General features: G+C 52.2%; 1 protein-coding gene across 3 annotated transcripts in view; it reads left to right on the top strand.

The window, feature by feature from the left end:
* Positions 1-24,531, top strand: part of ZBTB16 (zinc finger and BTB domain containing 16) — a 203,549-nt gene extending 179,018 nt beyond the window's left edge. For all 3 annotated transcript variants that reach the window (XM_070384178.1, XM_070384179.1, XM_070384180.1), the window contains exons 5-7: positions 11,080-11,250; positions 16,409-16,576; positions 18,929-24,531. In XM_070384178.1, the coding sequence (XP_070240279.1) occupies positions 11,080-11,250; positions 16,409-16,576; positions 18,929-19,158 (569 nt within the window). In that variant the 3' untranslated portion in view covers positions 19,159-24,531. The remainder of the gene's footprint in view (positions 1-11,079; positions 11,251-16,408; positions 16,577-18,928) is intronic.
* The last annotated feature ends 13 nt before the right edge of the window (positions 24,532-24,544 follow it).

The raw sequence follows: 24,544 nt of genomic DNA, 5'->3' as shown, positions 1-24,544 counted from the left end.
TGGTTTTGGGGATGCCTGAATCTAGGGAGGTGGGCTCTGTTGAAAACATCTTGTACACCTGAAGAAGATCAGAGAGGAAAGCTGCCTGGGGATAAGTTATTGTATCACTGCAATAAGGAAATTGGGTCTCATCTTCAGGTGGAACCGCAACACCCTCCCATGAAGCCTTGGACACACAGCTGAAAACTGAAGTGCCTACTGTGTGTCGGGCAAAACGCTAAGGAAATGAGGCCACTGGAATCAGAGAGTCTGGTTCTCTGACCCACCATCTTGGTTGTGTTTTCTGTCACCCAGTGCTGGGGGCCTGAGAGAGAAAGCCCCTTCCCCCCTGTCCCCTCCCCATCAGCCTGGCCCTTGCCCTGTCCAGAGAGGCTGGCAGGGACTCTCAGACCCAGCAGCTCAAGAATTGCCCTTCTAGGCATAGGGCTAATTCTAGGAGGTACTAAGTAACTAGTGGCCCCTTGAGAGAAAGGACCTAGCAGGGTCTCTCGAGTCTTGCTTGCCCCATCTTCCTAAACACCCCTGTCTCTCAGGACTGGTGGAGGGTTCGGAGCGAGAGAACTGGATCGCCCAAAGCTGGTGCTCAGTCAAGCTTAGCTGTCTTCTGTGCCTCTCCTGGGGCTGTCTCTCTGTGAGCCAAAGATGGTGGCTTCCCAGTGAAGCCCCGAGAGTCTCCTTAACCAAAGAAAAACTGTCAAGGGAGACTTTGAAGGAGAAATGTCTGGAACGCATCTTACCAGGGGAAAGGCCTTTCAGCTTCCAGCACCATCTTACAGGCCTAGGATTACTGCCTGTTAGAGTGAAGGCAGGAGGAGAAGGGGTCAACAGAGGATGAGATGGTTGGATGGCATCACTGACTCAGTGGACTTGAGTTTGAGCAAGCTCTGGGAGAGGGTGAAGGACAGGGAAGTCTGGTGTGCTGCAGCCCATGGGGTCACAAAGAGTTGGACACAACTGAGTGACTGAATACACAGAGTGAGGGGGAAACTTGAAGATTACTGACTTCTACCTGCATTTTTCTGATGAGAAACTTGAGGCCCAGAGAGGTCCAGGAACCTACCAGAGTGTGCACAGCAAGTGAGCTGCTGAGCTAGGACCTGAGGATGGGCCTTCCAGTGCTTTCTACCCTTCTGGTCTTCTTCAACTGGGAGCCGGTAGTGAGAAATCACCGGAAAGGGGAAGGGCAGGAGGACCATGGCAGGACGATTACCCTGGCGTGTCCTTTCGTATGTCATCCTGGCTTCCCATCGCACGTTTCAGGGCTTCTTTGCCAGAAACCTCAGGACCAGGAGGCTCCTGGCTTCTTCAAAGCCAGCTCTCACACAGCCTGGTAGAGAGCGGCAGGCTTCTCGCAGGGGTTATAGGCCACAGGTGCAGAGCTGAATACATGCCAGGGAGGCTGGATTGAGGAAGGAACCCATTGCAGCTCTGGGTTTATTTGCACCCATCTACCCACCAAAGGAAGGAAGTTGGGAGCCCTTGGGTTTCAGGAACCCTCTGGGCAGACAGGTGTCTTGCCTGTCTCCTTTGATCTTCAGTCCTGCAGAAGAGACAGCTTAGAGAAATTGCGGAAGTCGGTCCTTCTCTGCCTCTTGGGAGGAGAAGCCGGGTATTGGTCCTTCTAGACAGCTCGAGGCCCCTCCTCTCCTAGATGGCCTTGTCTCAGAGGCCCGTGTCCCTCCGCCAGAGTGGGCAGCACCCAGAGCTGCTCCCATTTCCGACCCCTGCTCCTGGGCCAGGCAGGCTCTGCTGGGCTGGGCTAGGTTTAAGGGACTGCCGGCCGCCCCTCTCCACTCAGGGCTGTTGAAGTTGGTCCAATTTTTCAATCGTGGGCCAATTAGTTTCACAAATGGGGGCCCCCGTGGTGCCAGGGCGCATTTGTTCCGGGCCTGCGCACTGGCCGGGCCCCATTGTCCTGCCTCCCACCCCCGTGGGGGCCCATTGTCCTCGCCCCCAGCGGGGGCTGCTTACGGCTGATTTATACGGGCAGGCGTCCTGCGGCACCGCCACAGCTGGCCGAGGTGCTTAAGGCCTCGGACCCCCTGACCTCTGCCCCAGTCCTGCTGTCTTTTTGAAAGTTACAGACCAGAGGGCCGCATACCTCTCCGGATTTACTTTCCTCCCCCCAACTCCGCACGCACCGTGCCCCTTCCCTTTTTCCTCCCTTTGCTCTTGGCGGTGGCAGTCTGGGCTCCTTCTAGAACGTCTGGAAGGGTCCGGGAGCTGGGCTGGGACAGCGATGAGGGGCAGGTGGGAGGTTCCAGGAGAGGCAACCGGTCTGATGGGGAGGCGGTGGCTGCTGCTTGCTCCACGGGTGCGGCGAGCGGGGGAGTTCTTCGTCCTTGATGCCTTAAGTTCCCTCTCTGATGTCAGGCAGGGAGGGCGTGTTCCCATCAGAACAGCGCTGCCCGGGACCCCAGAACTCGGTCTGACATCTTGCAGTTGAGTTTGCCCTGGCCACCTTTCTGCCCGGGGCCGTGCCTCCTGGACAAAGCAGCCCAACATAAAGGAACTGGAGGCTGTTGTGTAACCAGGCAGCAGAGCACAGATCTGACTCCCTCTTAACCCGTGGACTCTCTCTTACCAACCAAATTCAACTTTCCTTTTCCTTTTTACTGCTTTTCCTTTCTTTTCCACCCTTCCTCCCCTGTTCTTGTCCCCTTCCTCCAGTTTCTCCCCCTCTTTGGCTCCGTTTGTTGGAATGATTGACAAAATTAGTAAATCCATTCATGTTAACTTTTATTGTGCAGGTCTCAATAAATCCCCCCCGTGTCCGGGGTGCACCTTAATGAGCTAGTGAGCTGACAAATTTGTTTACTGTAGCTGGAGGTGCCGAGTAATGAAATGCATTTGTGTCTGCAGCTCACTGCTAAACAAATACACAGTTTTCTGGGAGCCAGCATTGCCTGCTGCTGCTTGAGGATGTGGCCACACTCCCCAAGAGACTGAGAGGGGTGTGTGAGTGAGTGTATGCCTTCGTGTGTGTGTGTGTGTGTGTGTGTGTGTGTGTGTGTGTGTGTAGAGCACACACATGCCCTGAGACTTGTAATCACTTACCAATCCATGTCTTAGTTCCAAAACAAATTTGAATCAGCAGCTCCAGCTCCTCCCCCTTTGGTTATTCATTGAGAACTCTACTCCCTGGGCTAATGATAGGAAACCCCAACATTCCCCCTTTCCCTCTGGAAATGGAAGGTTATGTTGATATATGGGTGCCTCCCAAGATTCTAAGCAGATAAGAAATAAAGGAAAATGTGGCAGGCGAGACTGGATAACAAGACTGGAATTGACGAGACTGAAGTTGACAAGAAGGTTAAGATGCTATGGTTTCTAGCTCCTGGCTTGGTTTGGGAAGATGTGACGAAGCCGATGATTAAAGGTGCCCTACAAGTAGGTGACTATATGTAGCAGACAAGCACTGGTGCACAGACTTGTGGCTAATTTGGTTTGAGGCAGGCCTACCAAAGCTGTTTTCTCAGCCTTCCCTACCCTTCCTGGGAGAGAGGCTGTAGGCAGTAAAGGAAAGAGTGGGACTTGTCTCCCACTCTGCAGCAGCTGTCACTCCCGGGGCGGGAGTGGGGCGTTGGTGGGCTGACATTTTCTTGGGCTGGGTGGACTGGGCCCTCTTCGTGCGCATAGCTAGCCTTCTCAGGAAGGCTGGGAGTTGAGGGTTCATCCCAAATGATGCTTCAGCTTATGCCCAGGAGGAGAGCTCTAGAACAGGATCGTTTGGTACTTTCTTCAGTAGATCCCTTGAAAAGGAGCCAAGCCCTAGTGATGGCTCAGGGGGGTCAAAAGGGAGGCACCCCTGCCCATGTCATGCGCTGGGCTTTTGCTTCCTTTCTGTCTGCTTCCAGTCCTGTCCTCCCCCCCACACACTCACACCTCCAGCCTCTTGAGATGCAGACAGAGCCTTCCTGCCTTCCGTGTGAGTCAGCCCTGGGCTGCTTGTCTCTGTCTGTCTTTTTCTCCTGCACAGTGGATGACGCAGCTCTGCCGCCTTTTTAGCAGTGACCTGGGGCGGGGAGGAGGGGAAGGTGGTGAGGAGAAAGATGGGGAAGAGGGAGAGGTGGCAGTTTCTCTGACAGTTTTGGTGTGTGGTTACAAGGCTTCACAGGACTGGAAATGGTGTCTTAGGAAAGAGTACTCCTGAAGGTCAGAGGAAGTAAAGTAGGTAGGCCTGTCTGAGGACTTGGGGATAGGGTGGGGGTGGAGGGGTGGGAGGTGGTTCCAGTTTAAATCAAGATTTTCACACGGCGCGCCCCCCCTACCCCGCCCAAATTTGCTATTTTCTTTCCTCTGGAAAGAAGAAGTTGCAGGGGGTGGGGAAGCAGCTCTTCCTTTCTTGGGTGAGATTGGGGAGAGTTGGACATCAGAAGCCCATCTTTGGTCCATGTGCAAGCACAGGCTTATACACACGCACACACATGTAATAGTCACAGCCGGCTTACCAAAAAAAGCCCAAATATATTTAGATCCCTCTGCCCTTTTGATTAAGAACCTGCTTATGTCTAGGGATAATAAGAGCCTTGCTCCAAGAAGGTGTAGCACCTGAGCGTCTTCTCCAGCTGTGTGCCCCTCTGATCCTGTTCCTGCCTTTCTATTAAAGAGCTAATTGGTATGGAAATAGCACAGGTGTAAACATGAGGGTTTTTGTGTCTCATAATTTCAGACCCAGTCATCACCGGGGTGAAATAAATACCCTGGGTCTGTGTCACCCCTCCTGCTCCTGTTCCATCCTAGCCTTGGCTTTCTCCCGTTCTTTTTTATTTTTTGGCTAAAATTAAACTTGTTTTAAATTGGGAATCTCTGAGTCGTACATGCCCTGCAGCCAGATTGGCTCCTCTGCCCTTGAGGGTGGAAGGCAGGTATGTTGGGGGCCACCATCTCCAGGTAGAATTGATGCTAATGAGGGTACAGTTATTTGCATGCCCTTCCCCGCCTTACCTGGGGCCTCTCTCCATCGACCCCACCACACCCATTCCCTCCTCCTAGTTCATATTCCCTTCAGACCAGGCAGATACCCCTGGGGTCCAGCCTAAGATGGAGACCCATTCATAAGAGCAGAGGGGGTTCTATTCTTTGACCTGATACATGATTTCTTTGAGCCAAGCCTAATTTATGTATCTGATTTATATTTGAATTTACAGATTGATAGAAAACAATACCTTTGTAGTATTTACATACTCAATAATTTTTGCCAGTTGCCTATTAACATCATTATGAAGTTGGTGTTGGAAAGGGCAGCTGAGTCGTGAATACCATTTCCTAGATGAAGAAATGAGGCCAAGGGCAGCAGGTAGCTGGCCCAGGGTCACAGCCAGGAAGGGCTTTACCTTTGGGCGAGAACCAGGGTCTGCTGACTGTATCATTGCATGAGGTGGTAAAACTGATCCTTCTGTGGGCTGGGTCTTTGCTTCTGAGCAGCAGAGCTGAGACATGGAGCCAAGAACCAAGGTGTCCTGTTCAGCCCACTAGACAGACATGAGAGGCCCCAAAGATATCAACTCTTTAGGGATTACTGGGCATTACTCATTTCCAAGGAGCATCTTATTGGAAGTTCTGCATTCAGTTTGGGCTTTCTCCAGCTCTAGCCATCCATTGCTCTGTACCATGACTTTCCCCATCCCGTGACCCCCTGTGCTCTTTGTGATTGTCCCACAACCCCTTATTTATTCTTCAAAAAAAAAAAAAAAAGCTCTTTATTGATTATTATTATTTTATATTTTCTTGGCTATGCTGTGTGGCATGTGGGAATCTTAGTTCCCCCACCAGGGATTGAACCTGCCTCCTTGCATTGGAGTCTTCATCCCTGGACTGCCAGGGATGTCCCTCCTTATTTATTTTTGAAGGCAACATGCAGCTGTTGAGCGCCTACTGTATGCCAGGTCCTGTGATTTATGTTAGGGGATATAATGATGAAGAAAGTGCTTCTTGCTTACCATCTCTTACCATCTCCTGGGCAGAGCTACATGTCAAAAATAAGTACAACAAAGGGTTTAATAGTTGTGCTGGGGTAGTGAGGGCTCAGAGGAAGAAGGTATCCTTGGCACTGAGTCCTAAACAGTGTCTCTCATCCAAGACACCTTCTCTAGGGTCATTTTCCTGGAAGAAGCAGCCCAGAGTCGATAAAACAACATCAGCTTGTGTATCGTGCAGAGCGGCCGTGATCTGTATCCAGGCTGTTCACTGCAGGAGGATGCCCAGCTGAGGGAGAAACAGAGGCTGCAGTCCAGCCGTCTTTGTGTGCCAGAGCTGTGTGCCCAGGCGAGGATCTGTGTTGGGCTAGAGAAAGAGGCATTATTTTCTAATTCAGACAAAGGCATCCTCTGGGCTGGCATTAGTTCTGCTACCACTTCATAGCTAAGAAGCTTTTCCACTTGGGTATCTCATTGGATGCTCTCAACTGCCACAAGCAGGGTGGCAAAGGATGAGCAGACTCTGGTCCAGAGAAGCAGAGTGACTTGCTCTGGGTTGGAAGACAAGGGAGTCGCTGAGGCAGGACCCACGTGCTTCTCTGGTCTCCCCCGTGTCCTGCTGGCCCTCTGATTTCTGAAGGTCTTTTGCAACCAGTGGAAGCTCCTTGCCTCTCCCCAGTGGTATCAGGCATGAGGTTCCCCCGACAGCAGAGGAAGGGGCAGTGCGCGTCTCAGGGTCTCAGGCATTGAAGGGAACAGGGTTCTAACACTGCCGGGCCCCCTTGCTTTGCCCTACATCTCACGGCAGCTAATGAATTGCTAATACAATTTTCTAGATAATTTTATTTCCATAGTCCCACATTTTAATGTGTTTCCAAAAGCTAGCATTTATTTGCTTAATCTCCCAGTGTAATAGAATCTGCCCTGACTCATCATACATGCGAACAATCAGCTAGGCAGAAACTACAGCAAATTGTTTAATAAGTCAAATGTAGTCTCTGGATTTTTAACTTACATGCACCAATAGCTTTTCTTGTGTCTCATCCGTTTCTCCCCCTCCCCACCACCCCCGCCCTTTCATTTTTCCTTTAAAGATATTTTCTATCCTCTCAGCTGCTGGTGTCGAAACAGAAGAATGGGGAGTGGACGGGGGGCCCTCCTTTCTTCATCTCTGAGCCTTAGGCAGTGTCATCAGTGACCAGGGGGAACCCCTGTGCGCTGTGGAATGCCTAGGAAGGAGGGGGCCACCGTGGGGACACTGTAATAGATCCATTCCAGGTGGTCATTGCATGACTTTACACTTGTCACCAAGGTGCAGAGCCGATATCCAGAACTTCAGATGCATGAGGCTTCCTGACTTGAGCCCAGGCTGAGGGTCCTGTCCTGCCATTGCCCCGGGGTTCCACTTCTCCAGTCCTCCTCTGTCCTCCCAGCGCCTACCTTAGACTGGTCCCAGCACTCCTCCAGTGGTAGCACGAAAGCCGTCACCTCTGTCCCTGATTTCATCCACTTAGCCAGCGCCCTTGGTCCCCACTCAGCCCCCAGGGGCATTGCCTTCACGTACTGGTTGGAACACGCTAGCCCCCGCTCCCCACATCTTTTCCCGGCACCTCTAAGGAATGAAATCTAACCTGTCCCACCTGGCGATGTGGCCCTCTGCCATCCGACCCCCAATAACTGTCTCTGCTTATCTTCATCCTTGTTGGGGGTGGGGGGTCTGTCTTCTCTTCCTGCCTGCTTTGATATTTGATTGCGTTGTTTCTAGCTTGGCTCCTGTGCCCACTCTGGTCCTTAGCTCCTCAGTACACTTTATTTCTTAAAGTCTAAGAAAGAATCTCCAAAGCCCTCTTGGGATCAGCCTGTCTTATCCTCTGGCTAGTGGCTGGCTTGTCTGTGCCCTCCACTTAGCCGGGACCCTGTGTCTCTGGTTGATCTCAGCATCCCTCTTGTCCCCTAGTACAGTGCCTGCACTGGGTGATATTCACAGAGTTGACTGAATGGACACGAAATAGGCTCAGGGGATCCTGAGAGGAAGGGCCCGCACAGTGGGGCAGCTCTGGGGTCCTGGGAAGACCCAGAGGGTGAGGCTGCCAGGGTTCTCAGTCTTCCCTGGGCTGGGACTGACCCTCAGAACTCCTCCGGGCTTGGCTTTTTAGGCTGAGGATCTCCTACTGGGGATGTCATTCATGTTCCCTCTGACCCAGGTTCCTTCCACACTGGGGATTTTGGGGGATCCATAAGGACAAACCTGGGCTCTTAAAGGGCATGGCTTGCCCAGGAAGCTTGTTCTCTCTCAGCGATAAAAGGCAGATGTTTGATGTCTGGCTTCATCGGGACTGTCTGTATGTTGAGGTTCAGGCCAGAGATAGAGCTGGTGCTGGGGGCTCGTGGGATGAAGCAGCCGGAGCTGCCATGCCCCTGGATGTGTTGCAGATGGATGCCACCCTGGGGAGTGCTGGCCAGGCCAGACTGGACTTTGAGGATTCACTGTCAACCCTTGTCTGCGTCTGCTGGGCAGACCACTTCTCTCACTGTGCCCCCCTCAATCAAATGGAGCACCTCAGTTCTTCTTGCAGAGGCCTTGCTGGCTCCCAGAGGGGTTGGAAGGCTTCAGAGAGCCCTACCTCGTGACATCCACTAGGGCGCTCCTCCTGGCCTGGGCTGTCTGTTTCTAGGGTGGACCTTGGATGCACGGGGGCTCCTGAGCCAGCTGGGTTGGAACTGGTTCACCGTGTCATCACTGTGCCTCTTCCCAGAGAAGCCCAGGCAGATAGAGAGACATTAACCCAACTCTGTGGTTTCTGAAATCAGACAAACTGAGGCATTTATAAATCCCAGCTCCTCTTCTTTCTGACTGTGTGACCTCAGGCAAGTTATTTAACCACTCTGTTTTGCCATTTGTGAAAAGGGGCGTGAGCATCCTGCTGGGTACTGTTGCAAGTTTTAAATGAGATGATGGCATAGCATCATCATAGCAAGGCCTATAGCGGTTCCCCTCCCTTCTGCTCTTTGAGGCCAGGAGGAAGTTCGTGCCCTGGCTGGTTCTCATGTCCCCTGCCCAGCCTTTCCTGGACCTGGGTGTGGGCGATGCCCATGGGTGGGATGGAGCATGGCTACAAGGGCCTTGAGGGGTGGGGATGTGGGGAAATGAGAAGCCATCCTTGCCTTCCTGCTAGTCCATTGCAGACCCAGCCACGAATGGGACTGAGGCAGCCAAAAGAGACCCCCCGTTTGCTGTCTCCACCTGCGAGATAGCAGGCTGTCCATGCTATCTTTCTTGTATGCCCCGCCTTTCCACTGGGAGCTCCCTGATGCCACACTGAGCAGACCTTGACTTGAAGCAGCCAAGCTCTGCCCCATCTTCCACTCTGGACTGACAGGCGCTGCGCCTCAGCCCCTTTCCCCCTTGTGTCCTTTACACGGGGGGCGGGGAGGCAGTGCTGGGCTGAGCACAAGTGATCAAGCCCAGATGCCAGCAGAGAGCTGACCAGACTGGGGGCTTCCAGGCGGAGCTGACATGCTCAGGAAAATGGAACCCAAAATAGTGGCCACGGTGGCCAAGACCAGCTGGGACTCAGATGGAGGGCTTAGATGCTTCCTCCTTAGATGCTGATCCCTGGAAAGCCATGGCTCCACAGCAGCACCGGAAAGAGGGTTGACGAACAGAAAATAGCAGCCTGTCTTTGTAGGGCTCTCCTGGTGGCTCAGTGGTAAAGAATCTGCCTGCCAATGCAGGAGATGTTGGTTCGATCCTTGGGTCAGGAAGATCCCCTGGAGAAGGAAATGGCAGCCCACTCCAGGATTCTTGCCTGGGAGATCCCATGGACAGAGGAGCCTGGTGGGCTACGGTCCAGGGGGTTGCAGTCAGACACGACTTAGCGACTAAACAACAAGAACAACTTCGTAGGATATCATGGGCTACCTACCTCTACTTCTGATCAGCACAGGAAACAACCAGAGTTAAATGAAAATCTCATGTCCCTCATTAGCTTAAAATCTCTTGACAGAGGACTTCCCTGGTGGCCCAGTGGTTAAGACTTTGTTTTCCAATGCAGAGAGTATGAGTTCAATCCCTGATTGGGAATCTAAGATCCCACATACCTCGTGGCCAAAATATCAAAACATAAAACAGAAGCAATATTGTAACCAATTCAATAAAGACTTTAAAAATGGTTCACATCAAAAAAAATCTTTTAAAAAAATCCCATGACAGTTGCACGTTGGTCTTGGGATGAAGCCTAAAGTTCTAACCACAATTTTCAAGACGCCTTACAAGCTGGCCCGGCCCACTTCTTTGACTCCCTTCCTGTGTTTTCTCTGCCTCCCTAGCTGCACTGTTCTGTCTGATCCTTCTACCAGCCATGTTTCTCTCCAGTTCACAGATACTATTTTTTCTTCCTAGAATGCTGTCCCCATGTCCCCAGTGTGCTGGGTAACATCTGTGATGAGGGCAGGCACTTTGTACAGTTTTCCATGGCTACACCCCCAGGGCCAAAAAGAGAGTCCTACTTGTAGTAGATACTAAAATAGTATTTGTTCAAAGAACGGACCCTTAGGATGTGTGCATTCATGAGTGGAGACGTGGTTAAGAGAATCGGGTCTGTAGCATCAGGGGAGGATCAGATCCAGGCTGCCTGGGCTTGAATCCCAGCCCTGTTTGCTTGTGAACTCCGCTATTTTGGACAAATTACTCAATCTCTCTGTGTCTCCTTTTCCTTAGCTGAAGGGTGAGGCTGTAGAGGTCCCATTTTGCAGATGGGATGTTTTAAGTGTTACCTTCCAATGATGGCTTTCATCTTCGTTATTGTGGTTCCTCACAGAGGCCCCCGGACACCCCATCTCCTGCCTAGGCTTGGAAAGTCCCTCTGATAGATGGCTTCTTGGTACCCTGCCTTTGACACAGCACTCCAGACAATTGCAGAGTCATTTGCTGCCATGATGTTCTTGATTAATATCTCTGTTTCTCCCACTAGACTTTAGGTTCCATGAGGATGGGAAAAGAGTGGATTTTGTCCACCGGTGGAGCTGTGTTCTGGGGGCTCCATCAGCATCACGTGGCCCGTGCTGCCTCTGGGTTTGCTGCTGAGCGTGGGGCTGGGGGTGCTGTCCTGATGCTGGCTCGTGCTCCAGCCCAGCTGAGGCTCTGCCCCATTTCCCGCAGGCACGGACATGGCTGTCTTCTGTCTGCTGTGTGGGAAGCGTTTCCAGGCACAGAGCGCGCTCCAGCAGCACATGGAGGTCCACGCAGGCGTGCGCAGCTACATCTGCAGCGAGTGCAACCGCACTTTCCCCAGCCACACCGCTCTGAAACGCCACCTGCGCTCACACACAGGTAGGCTGGCCACAGGCGGGTGGGTGGGCGGGGTCTCTCCGGTGGGGGAGCCCTCGGCCCTTCTCTGCTCAAAGGTCTGGCATGCAGGGGCCTCTGAGGTGCAGGCCAGCGTGGACAGTTCTTATCCCATCCCACCTTGGGGACGTTTAGTTCTCCATATCTCTGTGCCCAACAGAGACGGCTCTCATTAGAAATGTAGGCTCATGGGTCCCCCCACCCCAGAAACTTCCATTTAGTGGGCGTGGGTGGGATCTAAGACTCAACATGGTTAATAAGTATTCCCAAAGATTCTGATGCAGGTGGACCTGAAATGAATTTTGAGAAAAATCTGCCTGCTTGGTCTCTAGAGTTTCCCACCACTGGTCCTACTCCACACACAAACACACACACACACACACACACACGCACGCACACATATTGTACACACACGCCTTGTGCAGGCACATACACTGCACACACATACTGTACACACACATTGTGCACACATGCTGTGCACACACTTCACATTCTGCACACACACAGCATACACACATACATACACAGGCTGTGCACATATGTTTCTGAGGTCAGCCTTGGGCTCTTAAGGGACTGTGGCAGAAGTGGTCCTGCTTACCAGTTAACAGAAGCACATGTTCTGTATCGGGCCTTACCCTGCTTAGGGGAGACAGTGCGGGTGTATAAGCTGTGAGCCATGCTTAGCCAGTCACTGATGCTGGGGGAGGAGAGTAGCTATGAGTCAGGGGTAGGGGGTGGGGTGCTTGCTTCTGAGACCCAAGGGGCATTGGCTTCCTCGCATCATCCCCTACCCCCCAACAATGTCACAGGTGACTTGAAGCCTCCCTTTCTCTGATTGTATGTCGATAAAGGATTGCCCATTTCTAAGTCTGCATGTGTCTCTGCTTGTGTGTGTTCTGTCCTGAGTCTGGGGTGAGAGGTGGGTGATGGGGCCAGGGAGATAGAGGCAAATTCTCTTTCTGGGGGTGTAACAGGGGGTGTTCTCCTGGCTGCTGGAGAGGGTATAAAAAAGTCTGCATGCCTCATGACAGACTTGGCAGGACCCTTTCCTCACTCTTGGGTCTTGTCACAGCCCCAGGATTAAGTGGCAGGCTTTGCTGAATATGGGAGAGGTGGTTATTCATCACAACCTGGCCTGTCCTGCTGGCAGTAGGCGTCCTCACCGAGAAGCCTCCCAGGCTCTTATTTCTGGATGCCATTCTGTTCAGGAGAGCATGTTGCCTTAGCATCACCAGATTTGCTTAGAACTTCTCAGATTTGCTGGCTTAGGACGAGGAGGGGTCCCAGAGGGTAAGGTCGGACAAGAAGGCCAAAGAAGGAGAGAATGCTGGCAAGAACTTTCTCTGCAGTGACCACCTAAGCATCCCCGGCAGGTATCAGCACCTTCTGTCAGCACCTGCCCCGCTGGGTCCCTAAGCTCGGCTTATCGAAAATGGCCAGTTGCCTTTCAGACACTTCTTTTTTATTACTTTTTATTTGTTTATTTTTGGCCATGGTTGCTGCACGTGGGCCTTTCTCTAGTCACAGCAAGCGGGGACTGCTCTCTAGTCATGGCTTCTCATCGCAGTGGGCCCTCTCGTTGCAGAGCGTGGGCTCCACGGCACATGGGCTCCATTGTGGTGCATGGGCTCAAATGCCCTGTGGCACGTGGGCTCTTCCCAGAGCAGGGATCGAACCTGTGTCCCCTGCATTGGCAGGAGGATTCTTAACCACTGGACCATCAGGAAAGTCCTCCTTTGGCCACTTCTGAGCATGCTGCCTGAGACGATCCCACCCAGGGTCGCCCTGCTCTGCCCATGCTGTCTTCTCAGAGCTCAGATACCTAAATGTCACGGGTCCCTGGGTCAGTCATGGCTCGGATTCATTGGGAGGGACTGTTTCCAGACATGGTTGGGAGAAGTACTTGCTTAATCTAGGAAACATGGAGCGTGTGCACTGCTTGTGCACACACAGACCAACACCCATCAATTTCACACCAGCCAGGGCCTGTGCACGCAGCCATCACAGGCCGAGCACACCCCCACACAATGCCTCATTGATATTCCGTTGTTCTTGGCCCATTTGCTGCTGGGGCCGGGCGTTTAGCATCAGCAGCTGTGTTTGGTAGGTTAGTCCAGCCGCGCAGTTGGCATTGATGGATCCCTGATTCACATGGCTCATCATATAATAAACCCTCAGCTGTGTTGGAGGGGTGGCTGAGGGGCTGATGGGGTGGGGCTGGGGTGGGGAAGAGGACATTGGGCTTGGCCGGTGCCAGGGAAACCAACCAGGTGAGGACAGACCACTGGGGTCACAGGTGCACTGGCCAGGCCGTGGGGGCTCTAATTAGTCTCGTTTGTCCTGCACTTAATGTCAAGCTCATTAAAGAGGCTACAGAGTTAATCAACATTCCACAAATTGGATTTTGAGTTCTGCAGCCAGTTTTGTGTACATTATGGCAACACTGACACGATTAATTCTCAGGGTGAGGATTTTGGGCCAGGTGCTTCAAAATCCGTGTGTGTGTGTGTGTGTGTGTGTGTGTGTGTGTGTGGTGCGTTGCTGTGTTTTTTTTCCTTCCTAAATTTTTTATTCCTTTCCCTGGACTGCCTCTAGAGATTTCCTATTTAAACTCATTTAATGTGATCCACTTCATGATTAAATTCATAAAAATCTGATCAAACCAACCTCTCTGCCTTAACCCTTTGTTTTTTAAACTCTCCGGGCCCCTTCTGGAGGGGGGAAGATGCAGACAGACGGCGGTGCCCCCCACCCACCTGCCGAGTGGCTGCCGATGTACGTTTTAATTACCGGCTCCGGCTGAAGTCTCACGTGGGCCCTGCCTTATTTATTTATTTATATCTTAATGAGGATACTGAATCCTTGATTAAAGTCGTAATCGTTGCCGATTCACTAAGGCGGGGTGGGGTTGGATGTCAGACGACGGTGAGCACAGACACCTACACGCACACAGTGGCCTGCGGGGCCAGGCGCACGCAGATCACCCCTCACTCTGTTAGACACACAACTAATCAGGACCAGGGTCTGCCTGGGCCTCGTCTCCCCTGGGATTGGATGAGGCTGGAGGCTGGGGGACCAGGCAGTCTGCACAGCCCTGCAGTGAGAGGGCAGGCAGGTGCAGGGAACCCAGACCCCTGCTCATCCCCAGATCTGCACGTGGGGTCCTCTTCTCTGAGCCCAGGGCAGGGCCCCTAGGGTGGTGGGGACTGGCGTGGAAGGATAGCTCTCCCCTTCGAGCTTCTTCCATCCGACGCCTCAATGGAAGTGTTCCCACCCACCCCTCTACACCCTCGGAGCATCTTGCAAGTCTTCCTCCCGTGAGAGAGCCCGCCAGCCAGCGGACCCCAGCATCCTCTCCCCACAGAGCCTTAAAAACCCTTCAGAGCCATCAGAAGAGATGAGAATTTATGTGGGTACGGAGGCCCGCCTTCGAGAATGGGGAGGTTTGGTTAGAGGCCTGAGGAGGGGAGAGAGAGAGAAGAGAGTAAAATATCATTTTAAAGAGGAAGTGAAGGCGCAGGCATGCAAGTCTATAACGAGAAGGACAATTTATGCCCAGACACGAGCGCAGTTTGACATGGGGATAATGAAAAAACGTAGGTCATTGTGGATGACTTAAACCTTCAGCGGCTGAAGAAAATGTATGAAATGCAGAGGACATTACACGGTTGGCAGCCTCGCACATCTGCAGAGGGACAAGTGAAATACAGTGGCCATTCTTTACCATAAACTGTGGTTGTTGGAGATGCAGCCCAGAGAAATTGTAATTACAGTGACAAGACGAATCAGCGATATTTAAATATTCATGAACAAAGTCTGGGGTGATCAATCTATCTTTATTGTCTGTGCCTTCACTCCTGTAATAAATAAGTAGCTGAAGTCTTCACCTTTCATTCCCCCCCCACTCCCCAGCCACCAAAGCCCCCACTTTGGGTACAAAAGGAAGGATGGTTAATCCCCACGCCCCAGCCTCTGACCCGGTAGGGGACTTCAAGGTGCATTACAAACAGGATGCTGATGGGCATAGATGCCAGGTCAGGGAAAGGGAAAGGCCGTTCTCCCCCAGCTTCACGTACTGACATTTTCTGAGCTCCTTGATTGGATTTGACTGTGTGCTACATACTGAGGCCGCAGGGATGAGCGAGGCTTCCTTCTGGCCCTTGTGGTGCTTCTGTTCTGCGGGCACAGGGGGTGTCACAACAGATAAAACACGGCATGTCAGGCATTAGTCTGCTAACCGACACGAGTATTCCAGTATATCCAGTTAGTATTACTAGTATTCCAGTGTCCAGACCCTGGAACTGGATCTGAATCCCAACTCAGCTCCTTACCAGTTCTTTGACCTTAGGGACCCTGTTTAAGTGTCTTTAAAGATCTCATGTTTCTCATCTGTAAAATGAGAATGATACTATCTTTCTTGTAAGGTTGTTGAAGTGATTATGTGATATGATCTGTGTGAGGTTCTCAGCCCAGTGGTGAGCACTCAGCGTGGGCCATTTTAATTAGCACCATGAAAATTATACTACTACTACAAAAGGGACAGAATGCTGGACATTTCTTCTCTCCGGAGACAGAGGAGAAAGTGACTCAGTTTGCCTGGGCTGGGGTGATGGGAGGTAGCACTAAAGGGAAACTTCTGAACTGTAGTGACACATGATGTAGGTTTTGATGGGTGACTAGGAGTTCGTTAAGAAGGGAGTATCATACAGAAAGAACAGATGCATGAGACTGTGGAGGAGGGAAAGAGCAGAGCGACTGAGAACATTGGAGGGATTTTTTGAGGGTAGTGGAGTCAGGCTGGAATGGCTTGCACCCTTGACCTAGAAGAAAGGAAGCTGGGAGCAGGGTCTTGAAGCCCCTGGGCCTGCTCTGCCCCCAGGGCGCCTGCTTTCTGGGGGCTCTGTCCTCCCTGAGTCAGATGGGCTCTCTTTTCCTGGGACTAGCCCTCGAGGCATGGATGACCATGGGGCCGTGTGTGCTCCCCGTTAATGCTAAGGGGGCCGGTAAGGGGGGCTCCTCAGTCCTGTCTGCAGGTGGTGAGGACAAGCAGCCTCGTCCTTCTGGTGCTCTGATCCTGCCCTCATGTGCCCTAAGGAGAGGGCGGGCGGAGGCGAGGGCCTGATGCAGCCCCTTGTCCCCACAGGCGACCACCCGTACGAGTGTGAGTTCTGTGGCAGCTGCTTCCGGGATGAAAGCACACTCAAGAGCCACAAGCGCATCCACACGGGCGAGAAACCCTACGAGTGCAACGGCTGCGGCAAGAAGTTCAGCCTCAAGCACCAGCTGGAGACACACTATCGTGTGCATACAGGTACCCGGGACAAACAGCCGGCTCCGGGCTGGGGGCGGGGCAGGTGGCTCCCCAGAGGACCCCAGGCAAGGATGGCCCCAGGCCGAACCAGGGTGCTAGGGCTCCTCTTAAGGCTTAGTATGGCCACCTGAGTGCCACTACCTCCTGGAGAGGGCGAGGCAGACATCGCTAATCGATCACACTTTCCAGCAGCCCAGAGCAGCCTTCCAGGCAGCCACACCAATAGCTCGCAGATGATGTCCATTCATGAATCCTTAATTAGGGTTCACTTGGCCCGATTAGCTGAAAATGAAGGCTAGGATGATTTCATGTGACTTGAGGGTTAGAATAAGACCCTAGGGGACATTAAGTTAGGATTTACAATGAGGGTTGGGAAAAATCGTAAGTTCGATTGAGTTGAAAGATTAGAAAAGCCGATGTTTTTACTAACCCCTCCACGTGTATAATGTTTTACCATTTCAAAGGGCCTTCCCCTTCCTTTTTACGTGAATGTGAGCAACTGTTTTCTTAGGGCCTGACGACAGAACAGGTGGAAGTGGTCCTGATGTCCAGCACAGCCAGAGCTGGGAACAGTGGAAAGCTGGAGCCGGCTCCAGCCTGCCTGGGAGAGCCACCATTCACATGTCTTTCCAGCAACCCCCCACCTCCTTGTTCATTGTTATCACCTTGTTTGCTTAAAATCGGCATGAGTGAGCAAGTGAGTGAAGTCGCTCAGTCGTGTCCAACTCTTTGCGACCCCGTGGACTGTAGCCCCCCAGGCTCCTCCGTCCATGGGATTCTCCAGGCAAGAATACTGGAGTGGGTTGCCATTTCCTTCTTCGTTCACGGCATGACCATCTGCAAATGCTACAAAATCAGGGCTTTGTGGAGAGCCCGTTGTTAAACACTTACCACCAGCACACTGCTAGGTTGGAGGTAGATATTGAGAAGGACTTCCTTTGAGGATAAAAGTGGTGGAAGGCAGTGGAATATGGCCAAACAGAAAGCTTCCCCTGATCAGGGGAAATAGCTGCCTGAGCAGAGTTAGAAGGGAGAGGGGAGATTCCGCTGGCACTGGCGGGGAGGGTGTGAATTCCTGGGAGGGGAGGTGGATGGAGGAGGCAGTAAGCACAGGATATGTGTTGTCTCAGGTCTGCGTTGGGCCACACGGAGAGGATGGGGTGGTAGTTGCTGACAACCGAAATGACCCCCAGGATTTCGCAGAGCCTCAGGGGCTTCCTTAGCCCCTTGTGGGAGATGTGACCTGGCGGGCGGATCATTAAATGCATTGGCACTGACTATCGTAAATAGCCGGTCGATAGTTAGATCACTTTGGCTGTTCATTACTTCATTATTTGCAGGGGCCTCTGCACGGAGGAGTATCGATAGCGAGATGGCTGGCCAGTTAATTACTGTATCGAAACAAGGTTCTGCTGCGTCCTCTGCTCAGCTCCAGGGGACTGTAACAGAGGGGTGGGTGGTCACAGCTAGGGCGTGGGCCACGGGCTCCCAGGGTCTCTGTCTCTCCCCCATTCTAGCTTGAGAGGGAAAGCAGGGTCCAGGGCAGATTCTTCGAGTCTTAGAGGAGGAGGTATGCTTGCCAGACTGGGGTTCTCTCACTCTTACCACCCCCTGCTCCCCACCATCTGTAGCCCTGAAAGAACTCTATCCCCTTGCTCCCCTAGAAGGAGCTGTGTGCTAAAGAGCCATCCCTAAGGACTTTAGACGCTTCGAGGGCACTTTTCTAGATTTCTGTTTCCTCTCTCAGGAAGGAGAGAGTCCCCACGCTAGAGAGAGTTAAGAGTAAGTCCAGGGGCTGGAGCTGGCCCACACATGACCACTACCTCCGTGTGGCTATTTATTGGGTTGACCAAAAAGTTCATGCAGGGTCCCAATACCCAAGACTTTCCTTGTGACTCAGCTGGTAAAGAATCCGCCTACAGTGCGGGAGACTGGGTGGGAAGATCCCCTGGAGAAAGGAAAGACTACCCCCTCCTGTATTCTGGCCTGGAGAAATCCATGGACTGTATAGTCCATGGGGTTGCAAAGAGTCGGACACGACTGAGTGACTTTGCACACACACACACACACACACACACATAATACATTAGTTATGGTGAACAAGATTAAGAATGTAAGATACTGGAAACTAACACCATTGTAAATCAACTACACTTCAATTAAAAACAAAAAGAACGTAGGGCTGCAGTCACACGGGCCACATTTCAGGCACTTGGGAGCCGGATGTGACTTGTGGCCGCCACACTGGGCGTGCACCCATCACCGTGGAAAAGTGCTGTCCAGAGGGACTGAGCGTCTCCAGAAAGCCCCCTCCCTCTCTCCTGGCTTCTCCTGACCCCTCTCCCCGCACAGGTGAGAAGCCCTTCGAGTGTAAGCTGTGCCACCAGCGCTCCCGGGACTACTCGGCCATGATCAAGCACCTGCGAACGCACAACGGCGCGTCGCCCTACCAGTGCACCATCTGCAGCGAGTACTGCCCCAGCCTGTCCTCCATGCAGAAGCACATGAAGGGCCACAAGCCCGAGGAGATCCCGCCCGACTGGAGGATAGAGAAGACGTACCTCTATCTGTGCTACGTGTGAGGCCGGCCTGAGGCCGCGGCGGGGGAGCGAGGAGCAGGAGGAGGAGCAATGGAGCTGGGTGGAGTCCAGGAGGACCGTGCAGGGCAGAAAACACACACACACACACACACACACACAGCAAAAAAAAAAAACAAAAAGCAAATGAAAAAAAAGCAGAAAGGAAAAAGAGAGAAAGGAGGAAAAGGAAGTCTCGGAGCTGTCTGGCTCTGGTTCTGTCTGGGGCTCCAGGTGACCCGGACGCCTGGCCCAGCCCCTCCACCCAGGCCTCCGTCCCTCCTTTCCTGCCTGGGGGTCGTCGGCCTGCTCTTTTTGGGTGGGGGTGGAGGGGGGCGTTTGTCAAGCTCAGATGGTGGGATGTTTCTCTCTTCCCTCCACCCAGATCCTCCTTTTGTGTCCGGAATTAGAAACTAGGAAAGGGCTGTGGGGTCCTCTGGTCAGAGTCAGACCATCCCTGCCTGCTGTCCCCTCACTGACTCCTCAGAAGGTGGGGGGCTGAGGGATGGGTGGGGGTGTGCAAGGGGGGCCTGCAGAGGTGGGGGCTGGGCTGGGTCACTGGTTGACACTCACAATGGCAGCTCTTGTTTGCTGGGGGGCACACTGGGGTGGGGAGGAGCCCTCCCGCCCTTCCCACTGCTCAGTTCATCTGTTGCTTGCTTCCTCCGCCACCCCCGCCACACCTGGGTGTCCCTTCACAGTCTTTTAGGAGCCTCGGAGCTCTTGCCTGCTCCCCGGCTCCCCTTGACTCCTGTCCTCCCAACCCCCCATGGATCGGAGTGTCTCCTGCCTCCTCTGGCTCCCTGATGGGGAAGCGGGGTCTGACTAGAGAGCCCCCCCTACCCAACTTGCACCCTTTTGCTTTCTGAAAAAATGCAGACAAATTCAGTGGAATAGCCCATCCCAGTCCAGCCATCCTGAGCAAGACTCCTGCTGAGCTGCTTTTGCTTCCAAAATGGAAAAATGTAACAACTAAATACATCCTGTCCCACCAAACAAACACAGCCCCTAGGAGGAGGGTTCCGTCCGTGAAAGGGCTCGTGGCCCGTGGAGGGATGTGATGTCCTTCTCCAGAGGTGCCCTACACCTGGAGGGGGGGACCCCTGCCCTGGGAGGGAGTCGGGGAGCCGTGCTGGGGACCCTTGGAACTCATGGGACCCCCCAGGCCTGGTGCTGTCTTTGGGGAGACCCAGGTCCAGAGGGCTGTGCAGAATTCCTGACTCCCAGGGGCCCCCAGGCCACCGAGAGGAGGCGTTGAAAGCGCTTTGCCTTGTGTTCCATTTTGCTTCTGTTCCTTGTCCTCTGTTCACCTGTTAGCACATTGTACTTGAATTACCTCAGTTTTTTGTGACCTCATGAGCTTTTTTGACCCCTGTATCTCTGTTTTGGTTGGGGGTTGGAGGAATGGGGGAGAGTGTTCTTTTCAGTTTCTTGTGTAAATTAATAGCTGGTTTAATAGACTTCAGCTGGCCAAGGCCCTCCCCATCCCCTCTGACGAGCCTCCCAGATGGAGGGAGCCGTGCAGAAGGAGCTGAGTACTCAGGATCTGAATGGGAGGCCAGGGCAGGAGGTGGGTGTCCGCCGGGGGCACCGCAGGACCACAGCTGGCTCCGACCAGGCATGACGTCCCCAGGCCTAGAACGCTCTGGAGCGAATCCCACCTTTCTTACAGTTTGCTGGGTCCTCCAGGTCTGGGGGCCTGTGTTCTTCAAATCCTTTTCACGCGTGTGGCCCCACCTCCGTGTGCATTATCACTGCCAAAACTGGCCTCTGGTCTCTCTGCAGGGCTGGTTGGGGACGAGACGGCCCGTGAGTTGTTGCAATGGGGCGGGGGTGTTGTTTTTCTCAAAGCTACCTCTTACGTTTGTCCAGTTCTTTTGTTCCCCTACACGCCTCCCATCCTGCTGCTCTGCGTCCCCCACTTCTCCCCAGCCTCCCCGCCCCCTGAATTTTTGGAAAGCACATTTGCAATATTTGTGTTTGCTTTGGGACGGGTCTTCCGTTTCATCTCATGCTTTATTTGTAAGAGTTGTTTGTGGGGTTTTTTTTTTTTCTTCTTTCCTTTCTCTCTCTGAGAAAATTGTGGCTGCGTTTTTATCTTTAGGTTTTAAAAAGAGGTTTAGGGAAGTGGTTTGGGGGAGAAGGGTTGTGAGGCATACAAGGGAAGTCGGAGGGGTGCGTGCTGCTCTGACCACCCCCTGTTCCTGGGCCCCATCCCTTCTGTTCTCCCCTGCAATCTTGCCCACCAAATCTGAAGGCCTTAAAAGTGGTGTGTTGGGGGGATATGGATTGGGAGGACTGTGTCACTAGACCGTTGACTGGGGGTGATAACGTAGGGAGGATGCTGTTTTGCAAATATAATAATGATTTAGTGCTTTGGAAAGGAAAAAAAGTTAAACTTGAAATATGTAACTAGAACAGTTGTCGTGTTTATAATGTGAAAAGAGTGGAATCATTGGGGGAGGGGCAGTCCGTAAGAAATCTTTGTGCACTATTGCAGCCTCCCCCAGTCCTGGAAGAAGGGGGGACAGGCTGGCCCTCAGGGGATCTATAAATCCCAGAAAACAGTGTTTGAACAGCAAGATATCATTCACCTTAGGTGGGGAAGGGAAAAAAAAAAATCAAACTATTCCATAGGCCCAGCTGGCCCCTCTCCCCCTACCCCTACCCTTCCTACACAGCCTGGGTCTCCTCCCCTGTTCATAAAAGCTGAGAGGGTTGAGCTAATATTTACAAATTGTAATATTTTTGTAATATTTGTTAGTTCCTTCATCAGTTCTACCAGACCTTGCCCTTTTCCTTTTGTAATGTGAATAGGAAAAAGAAAAAAAGACAAAAAAATTCACCGCCACCACCACCAAAATGTCCCTTTGTACATGCGTGTGCGTGCGTGTGCTTGTGTGCGGTTGCGTGTTCAGTCATGCAGTATTGTTGTAATCTGGTGTTGCAGCGCTGGATGGTACTTAATCAGCCCCTGCCAGCCCCCATCATCCCAGAGGGATCCTGGTCGAGAGATGGGGAGAGAGAGGGTTTGGGCGTGGGGCCTCTGAAGGATGCTGAGCGGGGAGATCTCTGTACCTGGCTCTTCCCTCCTCTCCCACGAAGCCCCAGACTCCCTGAAGAGACTCCAGCATGCCTCTTGCCCCAGCTTCCTGCTCACAAAGACAAAATGATTCTGACCTTGCCAAGGTGGTCGGGCCTGATGGCCAGGGTGAAGGTCAGAGATGATCTGGAGGCTTTAGACGTGTCTGCACAAAGAGGGCTAAGGAGACGAGGAGGGTGGAGGCCACTCTTTGCCCAGGTGAGACCCCAGTGTTCTTACTTCCTTCTTCTTTGCCACCTGGCTCCTTGGCCACCCCTTGCCTCTGGCTGTGGTACTGCTGACAACCTGACTTGCTACTGCCTTATCCAGCACAGTGAGCTTGTCCAGTCTGGGAAGTCCAAGTTGACTGACAGTCCCTTTCCTGTGTTCAGCTCCTAGAACTGTGCCCTCTTAATGCTTTTGGTGACATTTCCCCCCTCACTCATCCGCTCTTTCCCTGTTCACTCCTTCACTCATTCAAAGCATTAAAGTCCTATGTGTATATAGGATAGACAAATATATAGAGAGATATATATATAGCAAGAGAGAGATATAAAATAGTAAATATCATTGCTGCTTTGGGCTGCTTTGGAGGAGGCCACAAATATGGGGAAGGGAGATGTGGGGTGTAGGGGTGGGGAGGGAGGCTGGGGGACCCAGTGATTCAGTACAATCCAGGGATGCAACGCGGGCTTGTTTAATCTTTGTGCCTGAACAGTTTTTCCACGTGTAGAAAAAAAAAAAAAAAAAAAAAAAAAAACTGCTGCAATTTTTCACAAGTGTATGGTACCCTTCTGGATGCTGTTGGTACAACCGGCTGCTGGGGTGTCAAGGCCTTGGAGGGACAGAGCTGACTGGCTCACCTTCTTACAGGGGAGTGAACAGTGGTGGGGGGTAGCCTTCCGACTCTGGGGGGTGCTGGGGGAGATTGGTGGCCAATTCCCTGCAAATCCCACAAGGGCAAAAGCTGGGGGCACTGGACGTTAAGACAGAAAAGTGGAAAGCGAGCAGCCTGTGTTCGTTTTTTCCTAGGCCTACGTCAAATCTGTTTTCCCCCTCCTGTCTTTTTTCCCTCCATCTTGGAGCTTCGTTGGTGGCACTTAACCTGATATTTTAGTAGGAGGGGAAAAGGCCAGACGAGGCCTATACAGTGGGGCTGCTGGGTGGAGCGGAAGGGCACAGCCAACCAGGAGAAGGTGTGCAAGACAGACCAGGGGAGCTGGGTCAGGGGAAGAGGGCTGGGGGCAGAGGGCCCTCAGGCCCCACAGCCCTGCCCCCCTGAGCCCTTGGCATCCCACTCTGCAGACAGGGTACCGGCCTCCTGGGGTGTGTCATAGGAGTTGTTCACATAGTGTTATGCATGATCTTTGTAAGGTTAAGACGCCGTGGTGGTGCACCATGACATCCGACCCATATATATAAAGATAAATATATATATATATGTATGTAAATTATAGCACTGTGGGCTCTGCTGCCCTGCTGGACCAAGCAGAACTCAGCCTTTTGGTTTGGGTATTTTGTTTTGTTTTGTTACTTGTTTGTTTTTTGTGTGTGTGGCTTGTCTTCTGTCATGACAGCACAAGTGCCAGTCGGATCGCGCTGTATTACAGAGTAGTGTTTTTAATTAATTGATGTTCTAGTTCATGTCTACCTCAGCACCTCCTCTTAGCCTACTTTTAGGAGGTTGCCCAATTTTGTTTCTTCAATTTTACTGGTTACTTTTTGTACAAATCTCTCTCTCCCTCTCTCCCTCCCTCTCCTCTCTTCCCCACTTCTCTCCCCTGGCTCCCTCCGTCCCTTTTCCCTTCCCTCCCCTCTCACTTCTGTTTGTCTCACTTTCTCTCTCACTCTCCCCTTCTTGCCGCCCCCCGGCCCCACCCAGCCCTGCACCCCCACGTTGTGCTTGCCGGCCCCTATCTGTTCTAAGCCCGAAGCAGTTCACCCGAACTTGTGCGGTCCTGGTTGCAGCTTGCCGCATCTGCCTTCGTTTCGTGTAGATGGACGCGTTTCTTTGTAATTTCAGTGTTTCTGACGAGATTTAAAAAGAAAAAGGAAAAAAGAAAAAAAAATGAATTTACTGCTGCAGGTTTTTTTCTCTCTCTCCATGTGTCACTAAGTGAAGTTTGTGCCTTCTATAGCAAAGAGAATATTTTTTACATCCTACTAACAGTAGATTTTTTTGTAGTGAACATTTTTTGTATTTTTATTTATAAGTCTCATAAGAAAAATAGCAATGTTCAGTTGTATACCTTGAATCTGCAGTTAGAAGAGAATAAAGTTAATTCAGTTGTCTCTGGCTTGAAGTGTCCC

This window comes from Bos mutus, chromosome 15, assembly GCF_027580195.1.
Source record: "Bos mutus isolate GX-2022 chromosome 15, NWIPB_WYAK_1.1, whole genome shotgun sequence".
Lineage (NCBI taxonomy): Eukaryota > Metazoa > Chordata > Mammalia > Artiodactyla > Bovidae > Bos > Bos mutus.
Note: the sequence above shows the minus strand (reverse complement) of the source record. Positions and strands in the feature narration are given on the sequence as shown.